Source organism: Populus trichocarpa, chromosome 3, assembly GCF_000002775.5.
Source record: "Populus trichocarpa isolate Nisqually-1 chromosome 3, P.trichocarpa_v4.1, whole genome shotgun sequence".
NCBI classification, from domain to species: domain Eukaryota; kingdom Viridiplantae; phylum Streptophyta; class Magnoliopsida; order Malpighiales; family Salicaceae; genus Populus; species Populus trichocarpa.
Window position 1 is genome coordinate 2,211,327 of NC_037287.2, and position 13,559 is coordinate 2,224,885.

At 34.4% G+C, this 13,559-nt stretch overlaps 1 protein-coding gene and 1 long non-coding RNA gene across 2 annotated transcripts; one reads left to right on the plus strand and one right to left on the minus strand.

Moving 5' to 3' along the window:
* Nucleotides 1-3,979: 3,979 nt before the first annotated feature.
* Nucleotides 3,980-6,150, minus strand: LOC7478125 (pectinesterase). The gene is made up of 2 exons (XM_002304038.4): nt 4,987-6,150; nt 3,980-4,859 (listed from the first exon to the last, which is right to left on the minus strand). The coding sequence occupies exons 1-2, from the start codon at nt 5,960-5,962 to the stop codon at nt 4,165-4,167; spliced, it is 1,671 nt and encodes a 556-aa protein (XP_002304074.1). The 5' UTR covers nt 5,963-6,150; the 3' UTR covers nt 3,980-4,164.
* Nucleotides 6,151-7,194: 1,044 nt separating this feature from the next.
* On the plus strand, nt 7,195-8,427 carry LOC112326779 (uncharacterized). The gene is made up of 2 exons (XR_002980669.2): nt 7,195-7,584; nt 7,683-8,427. It is a non-coding gene; the product is annotated as an uncharacterized LOC112326779 (long non-coding RNA).
* The last annotated feature ends 5,132 nt before the right edge of the window (nt 8,428-13,559 follow it).

Genomic DNA, 13,559 nt, shown 5'->3' on the forward strand with positions numbered 1-13,559 from the left:
TTTTAAATATTGAGGATCTAAGTATATTTTTCACAAAATCTTTGGCACGTGCCACCCATGTATAATGATTATTCTCTAGCCTTAGTAAAGAGTAAGATTTCCAGGAAAAAAATAAAATAAAAACATAAAGTGTTCTTATACCATTAGAGATTTAACTTCTTAGATAAGTGGATTTGTTTTAGATTTATTGTTCAGAGTTTCAATCTTAAATCATACAAGTGTGATAACATTTCCCACTAAAAATGTCGAAATTGACTAGTCAACTTTTGTATAGCTCAAAATCATATCAGTAGTGAGAAAAGGCAAATCATATCTGAGACACCAATGTAAAAGAAACAAAGAAAGAGAATGAAAATGATATTTTCTATGAGAATGGAACAACCAATGTGAATCAAATCATATTGTGATTTTTGAGATATCCTCTTCATTCTCTTTCTATATACCTTCAAAACTATACCAAAGGATAGAAAGAGACTGTGTCATGGGCCATGACAGGAGCAAATATTACTATATATAGGTTTCTTGTGGGCAAATCTCTTCACTATCTCTATGCATCCCCTACCTAGAGGTTTCATTTAGATTATAAGGTAATAGAGCTAATCTCTGCTCCCACAATAGCCTTCTCTCTTCATCGAAACTCTTGTATCTCCTGAGAAGGAATGGAACAAGTACATCTCTTCACCAAGAAACTAAAACCAACCCATATAAGCCATGCTCTTTCATTTCCAACCCGTGTCCTTGAGGCTTTTCCAATTCCTGAAGGAGCCCATGTGATGGATTTTGAAGCAGCCGATGCTACTGATAATGCATGGAGGTTTTGCTTGTCAACCCGTCTGACTGGAGCTTACCCAAAACCCGTTCTTCTACGCTCTTCTTGGCGTCGTTTTGTAGAGCAGAAAGGCCTTGCTCCCGAAGACAGGGTTGTCTTCTTCATGGAGAGAGATGAAGCTAATGACATGATCAGGAGGTACACGGTTAGAGCTCAACGAAAAGTGATGGTCTTGATGGGGCAAGATGTTTGGGTCGATGTCGAGCATCTTCCCCTGTATGGTCTTATGTAACATTACTTAAGGAAGTAAACTGATATTTTACTACTTATAAAGTTTTTAGATTTTTTTATAAATAGAATGTTATATCTTTTATTTTCTATGAGAAAAGAAATAATGTTATACTTTTTATTTTCTAAAAAAAAAAAATACATATACATAAACACCTAAAACACAAAATAAAAACGTTTGCATTTTAAGTTAGAAATTTGAATGGTTTAGGACCCTCAATTTGTGCTATCCATTTTCACCATGATGGGCCGGGGCGATGTATACTTGGGAAGACCAAACAAAGAAGCAGAGGGAAATGTTTGAAACCATGCCGTGGACAGGCTATGTCAATTCTACTAGCAGAACCCCCCCGGACCAAGTAAACTTTTTCCCACACAGAGGTAGTTCTAACAATTCACATGTTAAACAATCTCGAAAGGCTTTCATGTAGCAGAAGTATTTCTTACATCCTTAGCGATCAAAGGGAAATGTTTCTCCTGCACTGCTGGCTTCATTGATTCCGGTGAGGCAGAGTTGCTGGCGATATACAAAGCCCAAGCTTAAGATCCTGGAAACTTGAGACCTTTTATGAGCTTCAAAATATTGTTAAGAAGACAGTTGAGGGAAACAATTCTTACACTCACTCACACAGAGGGGCTAACCATGCAGTAGACCAACTAGCCAAAAATAGTGTTAATCTTACATTAGACTTCATTGCTTGGTTGTAATCTCTTTAATTTGTTGTTTCCTTGTTCGTTAATTCAAAAGGAAGCTATAGACAATACCCATCAAGTGAGTGGCTGAAACAGAGGAAAGAAATTAAGGAAAAAACACAGAACAGGTAATAGTCAAGCTAGCTATGAAATCAAGCTCTGCTTTGCTAATGACATGCCACAACTTCCCTCTCTCAAAACGTGAAGAAAGGCCACTGTTCCCAGAGTTGCCATTAATGGAAATAGAATTAAATTAAGAGACGCAGCATCGTCCATGGCCTGGCTGCAAACCGAATCTGATTCCACAGCCCAATTAAGCTGACTTGCCAACGATGAGGGAACACTAATCTCTAATGCTTTCTTAATGGGGCAAACCTCAGTCTCATTTGAATCCATGTCCTCAATCACGCAAGAGAAAACGCACAAGAAACGACCCTATGGGTCTCTCAGAACGCCTCCTATTCCTGCACTTCCTGGTTTCCCTAAGAACCCTCAGCTTCGAAAAACAATAAATAAATATATAAAAAAACACGTTTTTTTTAATGTAAAAAACTGTAGATGTAAACTTGCAGTTTAATTTTAAAAATAAATCTAATAATGTATGTTTCCTTAAAATATATACAATACCTTAGATTAGAAAACCACGTCTCAAATAGGAAATAAATCAAAATACAAAAGCATAAAGAAAATTAACATAAAACAATAAATTAAAAAATTAAAAAAAATAATAAAATTGACCCAAACAATATATTTCGAACCTAACATGTGAAGATCCATTGGTCTAATGAATGAAAAAATGGCTTCCTAATATCTAGTTATAGAAATCACTAAGAAAAATTTAAGTCCGATCAGATCTCATGTTATCATTTTTTTAAGCCATTAATTTAGCCTGACATGACTAGATTTTTTGTTGGACTTAGTTCTATTAATCTATTAAAATATTTATTAGGTCATCCACCTATTTTGACAAATCATTATCTATCTAAATTTTTCTGTTTCTTAAACATGACATTTGTAACTTAAAGAGGATAATTGCATCAAAGCAACAAGTTTCTTTTATCAAGTTTCTTTTATCAAAATTGAAAGTTTGATGGTCGAGAGTTTACTTATAAGTGCTACAAATTACAATAGCTTTTCTTTCGACATGAATCAAGTCATGCTTTGTGTTTTTCCTACATTGTGATGGCGGAAAAATACTTTGATCGATTCCAAGACCCTGCTTGTTTTTACGTTTTAAAAGTATTTTTAAAAAAATTAAATTTTTTTTATTTTTTTCTTTGTTTTAAATTAATATTTTTTAGTATTTTTAGATATTTTGATGTATTGATATCAACAATAATTTTTAAAAAATTAAAAAAATATTATTTATATATATTTTTAAATAAATGTTTTTAAAAATTTTAGATTTAGGTTAGCCGTTTAGAACATACACCAAGTCTGTTCATGTCGGTTTAGTCGAGTTTTCTAATTATGCATATGATTAATTATTTTGAGTGGATGCTTCACATGAAATCTGTCAATGTCTAATTAATTTCAAAATTCAAACAAATATTAATAAACTCTCGCTGATGCTCACTGGGAGTAAGATTTAATTAATGGAAGAGCTTCACTCAGATTTATTAAAAGCAAAAATATTCTCAATTAATACAAGCTGTATTTGCCGCATAAGAACAATCATAATACAGTCACATACTATCCTAGCAATTTATATAGCAAGGCAGTATTTTTTTTTTAAAAAAAAGGGAAAAATTACCTAAAATATTCTATAGTCTCGAAAATCCATCCAGTTTTGGATATTTATTCAGGTACTCATTTCCCGATCATCGGCCGTGGGGATATTAATTTGAAATAAAACAAATAAAATTTTTTAATTTTTTAAAAATACTTTTTAAAACACAAAAATAAAAATACTAATTAAAATAAAATAAATTGTGTTTATGAGATAATAGAATAAGAGATGTTTGAGAATGTGGTAATAATTGTTTTTTAAAGTGTTTTTTGTTCAGAAATATATTAAAATAATATTTATTATTTTTTAAAAAAATTATTTTTGACATTAGCATATAAAAATAATATAAAAACACAAAAAAATTGTTAATTTGAAAAAAAAAATAAAAAAATTTATTTTTTTAAAAAATACTTTTTAAAACAGAAAAATAAATAAAGATACTAATACTCCCTTGCATCTTAAAACACACGCGCGCACACACCGAAATTGATGTCTTCTCATGTTCGAAAACTGATCACTTTGCATTGAAGTAAATTATGTACCATTCATTGAACACATAGAGCGTTGAGAGACAAAAAAACAAGAAACAAGAAACTAGGTGTTTCCACCGTGTACGGGTCCTTCTTCGTACTTTGAGATTATGCTTTCACTTTCTGAAGCTGTTTCGCAAACATGCTGCTCCCTCTCATTTTCTCAGGCCCATCAAGACTGGAATTCCGTTGTTTTTAATCCATTGGCCACCCTGAAGGAATGTACCAACAGTGAATTGAAGAGCTTCACTCCTCTTGAGGAAATGGAGAGTTTTCCACCTGACCCTCCTGTTAGTTGCTGCACCAGGGCCAGCGTTGGCATACTCGGCATAGTAGAGAGTGTCAAGAAATTCGTTTCCACTCCATGGCGCCCATCCATCTGGCTGAATGAAGTCTGCTAACTTTGACTCCATCACAACAGTCCTCGAGTATGCCTTCCATGGCCTGCCCAAGTATGTCTTGATCTTGAGCCTGTCGGGGACAAGCTTCTGCTCAGGGACGATCCTGCAGTTATGAATGACAACACCTCCGGGTTGACCCCTCTCTTTCCTGCCATCTGCAGTCACCGTGTTGAATTGGTTTGGATTTGGCCTTCGGACAATGATCAAGGAGTTTTGGATCACCGCTGATCCATAACCAAATAGGAAATCTACGGTGCCTGAAAGGACACAATTGCGGTAGAACTGGCGCCCAGCTTGGTACAACACCGTGTCTTGATAGCCATCAAACCTGCAGTTGTAGAATGCTGACATATCAGAATTAGCTCGGATTGCAACAGCCTGGTGGCCATCAGGACCGGCAGTGTTGGTAAATCCAATGGACTTGGCGATGAATCCATTTGCCTCAACAACTGCACCAACAATGAAAACATATAATCAGGAATTAAAAAAAAAAACTAATCAAATTAGATAATATATGCCAATTAGACGACAAGAAACTTTTAACTAACTAGTCCATGAGCTGGATGTTGCACTCACTAAATGTAGCAGTTTTCCAGGTGCCAAGGCCATCTTTTGCAAAACTCTTGTTTCCAGTGACAATGGTCTTCCTGGATCCATCACCATAGATGAACACGTTGGGTTGGTCCTTGGCTACAGCCACATACTCACGATAGGTTCCTGCCTTAACATAGATAACATATCGGCCCTTGAGGTTCTTAGGATATGCGGCAAGTGCTGCGCTGATGGTCTTGAATTGCCCACTGCCATCCTGAGCCACAACTGCATTAGGTCTAACCCCACCATTTCCGCGTGAGGCCAAAAGCTTACGGTCAGAAGCAGACATCCAAGTGGGAAAACCATCAGCTTGAAGAAGTTGACGAGAGGTGCTGGGAATATTGAGCTTGAGCCCCAAGGAATTCAGAACTTGTGAAAGCCCGGCAAGGATATTCAAGACGTTGTCTGTAAGTTCGCTTCCGTAGTCCGTGCTTTTTTGCACTTGATCCCTCAAGGAGCTGCCATTCTCAAAACCATCTAAGCACATTTCTTGGTATCCAATAATTGAACTCAACCATGTTCGAAAATCGTCTGTACGGTTTGATAGTGAAAGTAAATCAATTTCACCTACCTTTGACAATGTGTCCTCAAGGCTTTCAGAAGCATTTTGCAATAACTCTTTGCAGTCATTCAAGGCCATTTTGTCACGGCTTGCGTTATCGGTCTTGGCTACGAGATCATCAGTCACGTTGAAAGAATTCTTCAATGAAGCAGAGATGGCTAATATGCCTCCTTTGATTAGTTCTTTGGGATCGGTAGAGTTCAGGGCACTGAGGGTGTTAGTGCAAGCCTCTTTGTAATAAGTAGGCTGGCATAGTGCGCTAACAGCCTTCATTTGAGGTGACAAGCTCTCTGTATCATTGGATCCATTGCTGCGATTAACAGTAACTACCACGCCAATGATCACCCCCACAACAAGGATCAGGGAAACCCCCGAAACAATTACTTTTCCAAGCATGTTTTTTTTTGCTGATTAACTAATCAATTCTTACAAGGTTAGTTTTCAAACCTTTCCTCCAGGATTCTGTGCCAATGAAAAGGAGCACAAAATCCAAAAAGAAAAAACTACAATGGAAGAGATATCCTCCCTTTGTCCTGCTTAAATACAGTGAATTATCTTGGTGGGGTTTCTGTAAGCTACGATTTTCCGTAAATTGTGGGCTTTTTGCATGAAATGGACGTGAAATTATCGAATGGTAGCCATTTTTTCACTTAGCTTTATCATGGAAGATAAGGAAACATCGGCGAATGTAAAGGAAGAAGCTGTGTATTACAACATGCATGCTAAACTTAGGGCAAACTGCAAACCATTGAGATAAACAGGTCAGCTTCTTTTACTCTTTTTAGTATGCGTCTGACTTGACCAATTAATCAAGATAAGTTTTCCAACCCCTTTCTATATCCTACCCACCATAGCCATTACCAAGCATTTTCTATTGCTATCTTTGGAAAAGTTTTTCAACACCTTTCGATGCAATTTCTTTGTTCTTTATCTGAGATGCTTTTTATATTTTTATTTTGTCCATATATGCTGCAATGAACCTGTAGTTTAATTCCCCAATTGAGTGATTTAGGATTTGAATTCTTATAATAGAAAAGGGACAGAATTTGAATTTGAAAGAAAATTTATGAATTTTATTTTTGAACAAGGACAAATTGACAAAAATAAGGGTGTAATTGAAAAAAATTTTTCTGAACAGGACATATTAGAGGTAGCCCTAGCCTCCTGAGTCATATGATTGTTCTAAAACATTTTCTACCTCATCTTCCCCACATCTTATTGAATTTATAATCATAAACACGATTAATTCAAATTCAAATTGAAATTGAAATTTGAAAAGATCCTGGACTTTTATGTTTTGGGACTAATTTCATCATTTAAATGATGTCGTTTCATTTTTTATATTGCATTTCTTATTTGACTTGTCACTTCTTTCTTAAGTGTCGTTGTCGTTTTATTTTTCTTAAACGATGTCGTTGCTTGGACTATTAGTTACCAAAACATTATATTTTTTCCGAGTGGAATCCACATGTCCTTCATGCAGTCACTTCTTGTAATCCAATTGTCCACTTGTTGTTCGTATTTCCAGGTAATATCTCAACCCTTCATTTTTGCCCTTATCTCTTCCTCTTCCTTGGCCATTTTTAACCCTTATTTTTGTGTAAAAATTAGGAAAATTAAATCAACAAAGTAGGGTTTCATCCTTCCTTAGCCTCCTAGTTTCTAGACTAGTGATAACTCCCCCCTTCTTTAAAAAAATCTTGCCCTCAAGGTGAGGGAAAACTTCTATGAGCTATTTTTCTTCTGCCTAAACAATATCATTTATATGTTGTCTATTCCAACAAACCAAGAGTTCCTTTTCCCTTTTTATCTACTTTTTATTTTATCTAGTCTTTATTTCCCTTGTGTCAAGTACTTTAACAGGTTCATGTTTAGGCTTTCCTTCTTAACCATAAGGGGTAATTTGAGTTCAGGTTGTTTGTTTGAACCAATCCTTCTTTTGAGCAACAATACAAGGAATGTTGGGTGAAATTAAAAACAAGGGTTCTTGTAGGTTGACTCGCGTGTTATAGGATAAGGTTTTCTAAATTGTTGTTCAATTTAGTCATGCTGCTGGTTTTCACTTCTGAGAAACTGCCTTGATCAGCTGATCTTACTGTTTTTAATTGTGTCACAGGCATTACGGTGTTATGGGCAGCAGCAGCCGCCCTAGTCCCTGCAATGCAGAAAGGGAATGAAACGGCATGGAACCTTCACATTGCATTGAATGCAATTAACGTTGTTCTCTTCTTGTGGCAAATCCCCAGTGGAATTGACATAGTTTTTAAAGTGTTTGCACTAAATGGCCTTGAATCATAGAGACCTCGAGTGTGAGCTTTATTACAATCCAGGCAGGTATATTGTCTCTATATCAGGTCACTTGTATAACCTGCACTCGAAAAAATTTCCATCCACTTCCACTGTGATTGTCTGTATTCTTGTCATTAGTATATATGATCAAGCAGAAAGAAATGCATTACCATGCAATTGATGCTCCTCGATCCGTAAGAAATAGCATTTGGACAATGTTGTAGATTCAACAGAAATCCTACCATAACTCTTCTCATGGTATCAACTAATGTTCGGCAAAAGAATGTCAGAAGTACTTGCTCAAGTTCTTTTTTCTCAGGCTATGATTTTACCATTTCTTTAGAATCAAAATTACAGGAAGAGAATTTGCAATTTATTGAAATGTAGCAGTACTGCATTACAGTGAAGAATCTCTCTCTGTTGAAGGAGTTGAGAATTAGACCAAGGCAAATTTCTTTCAAGATCATTAGATTACAAGAAAATTGGTTTAGCTCATCAGCACCCATTAGTATCTGCATCTGTCCTTCCCTAATGTGTTCGATCTGCAAATCCAACAAATGTGTTGACCTTCATGTGCCCTGTAAATTGTATCTGAAAAGTTCAAATGCATTTCAAGATTTCAGACACGTACAACTAAGATTTTTATCTCCCCTGGTGCCAATTAATTTACATAAAGGTCGCTAGCAGTTCAGAGACACAGAAAGAATCTATCAGAATGAAGGTATATGGTGCAAAAGAAATTAAACTTATAAATGCAATGAAATGTCCCTGCCCACTGAAAGAATTTATTTATTTTTTGTTTTAAAAGTGTTTTTTTTTAATTATTTTATTTTTTATTTTTTATTTTAAATTAATTCTATTTTATGTTTTGAGCTCGTTTTAATATGTGAATTTTAAAAATAATTTTTAAAAATAAAAAAATATATTTTAATACGTAAAAAATATTTTAAAAAGTAAGTGTCGTCACACTTCTTCAAAAACCTCCTTAATCCACCAAGAAGCTTGATTTACTGGGTCTGGATACCAAACTCTGTAGCTGCCATATATATATATATATATATATATATATATATATATATATATATATATATATATATATCACATCGCACCCATAGTCAATGTAATGCATTTAAAATATTTTTGCTGTATAATTAGATTAAACGAACCCAAATATAACATTGATTGATACTTCCAGATGAAGAGTTTTTGCCTAATATTCTATTCTAGAATCTCTCTTCTGACATATTTCATTGGTGTTCTCTTAACCATAATTTTCTTGATCTCATTTGAAGCTACTAAAATAATATTTGAAGGGGACTTGTAAAAGAAGATTCTACAACCTTTGTGACTCCTAAGTAGTGACGAAGAGATAGGGTAGATATTCCCTGGACACCTCTGACGTTCTTCTCCTTTCTTTTACAGAAATGGAGAACTTTGGTGTATCTCCAGTCACCGTCAACTATTGCTACCTCTCTCTATCCTCTCTCAGCTATTTTAACACCCCTAATTATTTTGATGGAAGGGAAATCTTGAAGCGTCGTGAGGTAAACGAAGTTCGAAAAGGAAGACAAAGACGGAAAGAATCGCAATGGCTAAATCTAGCAAGCAAAGTGGAAGATGAATACATAGACAGCTACGGTACTAAAATCCTCTGGGGGATTTCAAGAATATTATTACAGTATGCTTTGTGGTTACTAACTACAAAACATATTGACAAATTCTGATTCTCCTTTTAACAATGGGAAATAGGGAGAGTAGAGTGAAGCCGAGTTGAGAATAATTAGGAGACTTAACCTAATGGTTAGCCAACCCTTTCTATATATATATATATATATATATGTGTGTAGAGCAACATACAATAGCAATGATGGAGGTTACACATAAGAGTATGTATAATATTTTCTATATAAATACATTCTATAATAAGCCGCAATAAGCATAGCATGAAGATGCTCATTAGTAAAAAGAAATTTTTTTGTCTTGTCGTTATTTCATATTTGTCTTGTAAGAATTATTGAAAGAAAACTAGTGGTACTTAGAGTTCTTCATAGTGTCCTTTGAGTTTCGGTTCTTCATTGTTTGTTTTGGGTTTAGCAATTAATGAAGGCACATGATGATCCAAGATTTTTTTATATATATCTTATATTTAACTGAAATCTTGATTTCATTTTATTTTTCAACACTATAATTTATTTTTATATATAATGCAAAACTTACTTACCATCACACCTAAACTTCATGAAATGAAAATAAATGGATTTTAATTATAGAATATTATTCTCCTAAAAGTTAAATCTAACTAAAAGGGTTCAAACAATTTTGCTCATTGTCGCCAAAATGAAGGGAACCAAGGATTTGGGTTTGCTCAAGAGAATTTTCTCCTATTAATATATCCTATTAAAATTATATATATATAAAAAAGATTGAACTCTTGGAATAAGAGTGTTCATCGCTATGTAATTTGATATATTACGGTAAATAGCATTTCAAATACGAAACAAAAGGAGGCATGCATGTATTCGTGTGTGTGCATGCAACAAGGAAGGAACCAAGAAAGTTTTATTAGCAATTAATTTACGCACCTAATCTCAAAGGGAGGCACTATATCAGAATCGGAACTGCTGTAATTGCTTGCCTTGTCGATGCCATGAGCCTTAAAACAACACGAATTACAGAGAAAGTTTCTGGTGAATAGACAGACCTTAGGGCAATTGAAGCGTGTGTGGAGAGAAGAAAGAGGCTGCCCTAGAAAATATACATATTTATATATGTAATTATCTTACAGTATATTCGACTTATTTGAATCATTGGGAAAAGCAAATGAGTTGACAATGAAGGTAAGCATTCTTGTCTTTCGATACTCCTTATAGACATAAATTTCATTTGCTTGATGTTTCTGCAGCAATGCTTATCATCTTGTTAGAGCTAGGATCCCTTGAATTTGTTCATGTCTTCAATTTCTTACCTACTCGTTTTGAATTGAAATTCAAGTTAAACGTGTTTTTTATTAAAATTTAAAATTTTTTATTTAAAATTAATTTTTTAGTGTTTTTAAATTGTTTTGATGTGTTGATGTTAAAATTAAATTTAAAAAAATAAAAAAATATATTATTTTAATATATTTTTAAATAAAAAATACTTTTAAAAATAATATTTGACACATTTTTAAATGTACCGTACATAAAAATATAAACAAAGTGAATGGTTGGATTGCAAGAAGTGACTACATGAAGGACACTGTGGATTCCATTTAGGAAGTAGACGACATTTCAGGCACTAACAGTCCAAGCAGCAACGACAGCGTTTAAAAAAAATGACACGACAAACAATTAAGGAAGGATGAAATTGGTCCCAAAGCGTAACAGTCCAGGATTTTTTAAATTTTAATTTGAATTAATTGTGTTTATTATTATAAAGGAATTTTCCTTTGGATTTTGAAAGTTTTTAGAAAGTGAATTTGGAAATAATTTTTCTATAAAAATTAGCACGCTATACTAATTATGTACTTGGGAAGAATATTGGCTATCTATCTCTCTCTAATTAAAAAATAAAAAGTTTAACGATGAGTAGCACGATGAGATGCTTTGAGAATTGTAGCAATTGAAACCCGGCCCGGTCCGGCGGGTCGATCCGAAACCTGGCTGACCCGAGGCTGGAACCGGGCTGGGTTGAAGAAAAAATAAGATAAGAAAAAACCTGGTTGACCCGGTAATACCCGGTTGTAGCCCGTTTTGATTTTTAAAAAAAAATTGACCCGGCCAACCGGGTGACCCGGTCAAAACCCGGAACCCGAGCTTTAGACCAGGTCGGGTCTGAAAACTATGATTAGTGATAAATATGAAATTGGTTGATAATTTTTATTGTATCTTGTTAGATTTATTGATAATTCTACGAGTTAAATGAATTGTCAATAATTAGTTATTCTTAATCTTAAATTAATTATGTTCCATTGAGATTCTTAGATTCATTAATTAAGAAAATTTAATGAATTATCAAGAATTAATTTTAATTAAACTTGAATTAATTCTTCATCTCTAGCCCACTGCCTAAACAGGGTGAAGGGCCGTCATTCTCATTGATGAAACAAGTAGAAAAGGAAGAAATAAAATAGAGAATTTCTACTCTTTCTAAATTCTCATCCTATAGAATTTAAATCATCTTCTCACATTCGATCAAGAAGCAAGTGAAGGGAAAACATAGAGTAAAAGGGAATCCAAAACTTCTTGCTCCGAAGCATCAAAAGAATGGAGAATACTTGCAGAACCTTTAGGAGCTCTCTCAGCACATTTCAAGAACAAGTTAAGCATGCAATCATTCGGATCTCTTGTGCGAAGAAAACTTGGTAAATCCCTCAATCGTCTTCTACTCTTTCCAGCTATATAGCCATTTGTCAAAGAGCTTTCATCTGATTAAATGCATGCATATATATATATGTCTGATCATCAGAGAACTTTTTCTGCTCCTGTTGTTTGAAGGCTCATGGCATCCTAAGATCCCTAATTAATATTCCTAATTAGGAAGATAATTACATATATAAATATGTGAATTTTCTAGGGCAGCCTCTTTCTTCTCTCTATATATACACACACGCACACGCTTCAACTGCCCTAAGGTCTGTCTCTATTCATCAGAAACTTTCTCTGTTCCTATTGTTTCAAGGCTCATGGCATCGACTAGGCAGGCAATGACAGCAGTCGCGATCCTCATATTGTGCCTCCCTTTGAGTTTAGGTACGTAAATTAACTGCTAATAACACTTTCTTGGTTCCTTCGTCCTTGTTGCTTGCACACACGAATACATGCATGCCTCTTTACCGCAACATATCAAATTACATAGCGATGAATACTCTTGAGTTCAACTTTTTGTGCGTGTTTTTTCTTCGATCTTCAACATTACTCATTTAATTTGTAGAGATTTACTATATCTGTTAAGTATACTCTTAATTAAATTACTTTGACCATTGCGTTATTAATTTATTAGTGTCGTTTAATTGTTCAATATAATTAAGAGATATATACATACGCGTACACCGATACACGTACTTTTATCGTTTAGTGTGCTGTGAATTCTAATAATATAGGAGGCATCTGTTCCTACCTTTAGAAATAACTCTCAAATCCCATTTTCTAATTCTGAATGCTATAAATTGTACACTATGAAACAAGATTGTCAATTATACTAATCAAATCAAAAGAAAAAAAAACAATTTAACAGATGATACAGTGATAAAAATTTGAGATCAAGGAGTTTGTTTCTTTCTATGATCTCAAGTTCGAGCCCTTTAATTGTTAATATGATGATTACTGGAGGATTACATGATCATTAACTTTAGGGTTTGTAAAATTAATCGCGGTGCGCGTAAGCGGGTCCGGACGTCCATATTAATAAAAAAAAAATCAAAAAAAAAAGATTATAATTAATTATTTTCTTTATCTTGTTTATACAGGTTACAATTACGGAGGAGGAATTGAATGCAAATATCTGGGGAGTAATCGATGCCAAAAAAACCATGACTGCCTCGGAATATGTGCGAGGGATGGATATGAAGATACTGCTACTCTATGCATACCAGATCCTAGGGTGTTTGGTCCTCAACAGAAGGGAGTACTTGTGTGCTGTTGCCTCATCTATGATCCATAGCCTCCTTAGGGTAAAGGCCTGGGGATCAAGACTTGAAAATTAGCATCTTAATATTACGTATTTC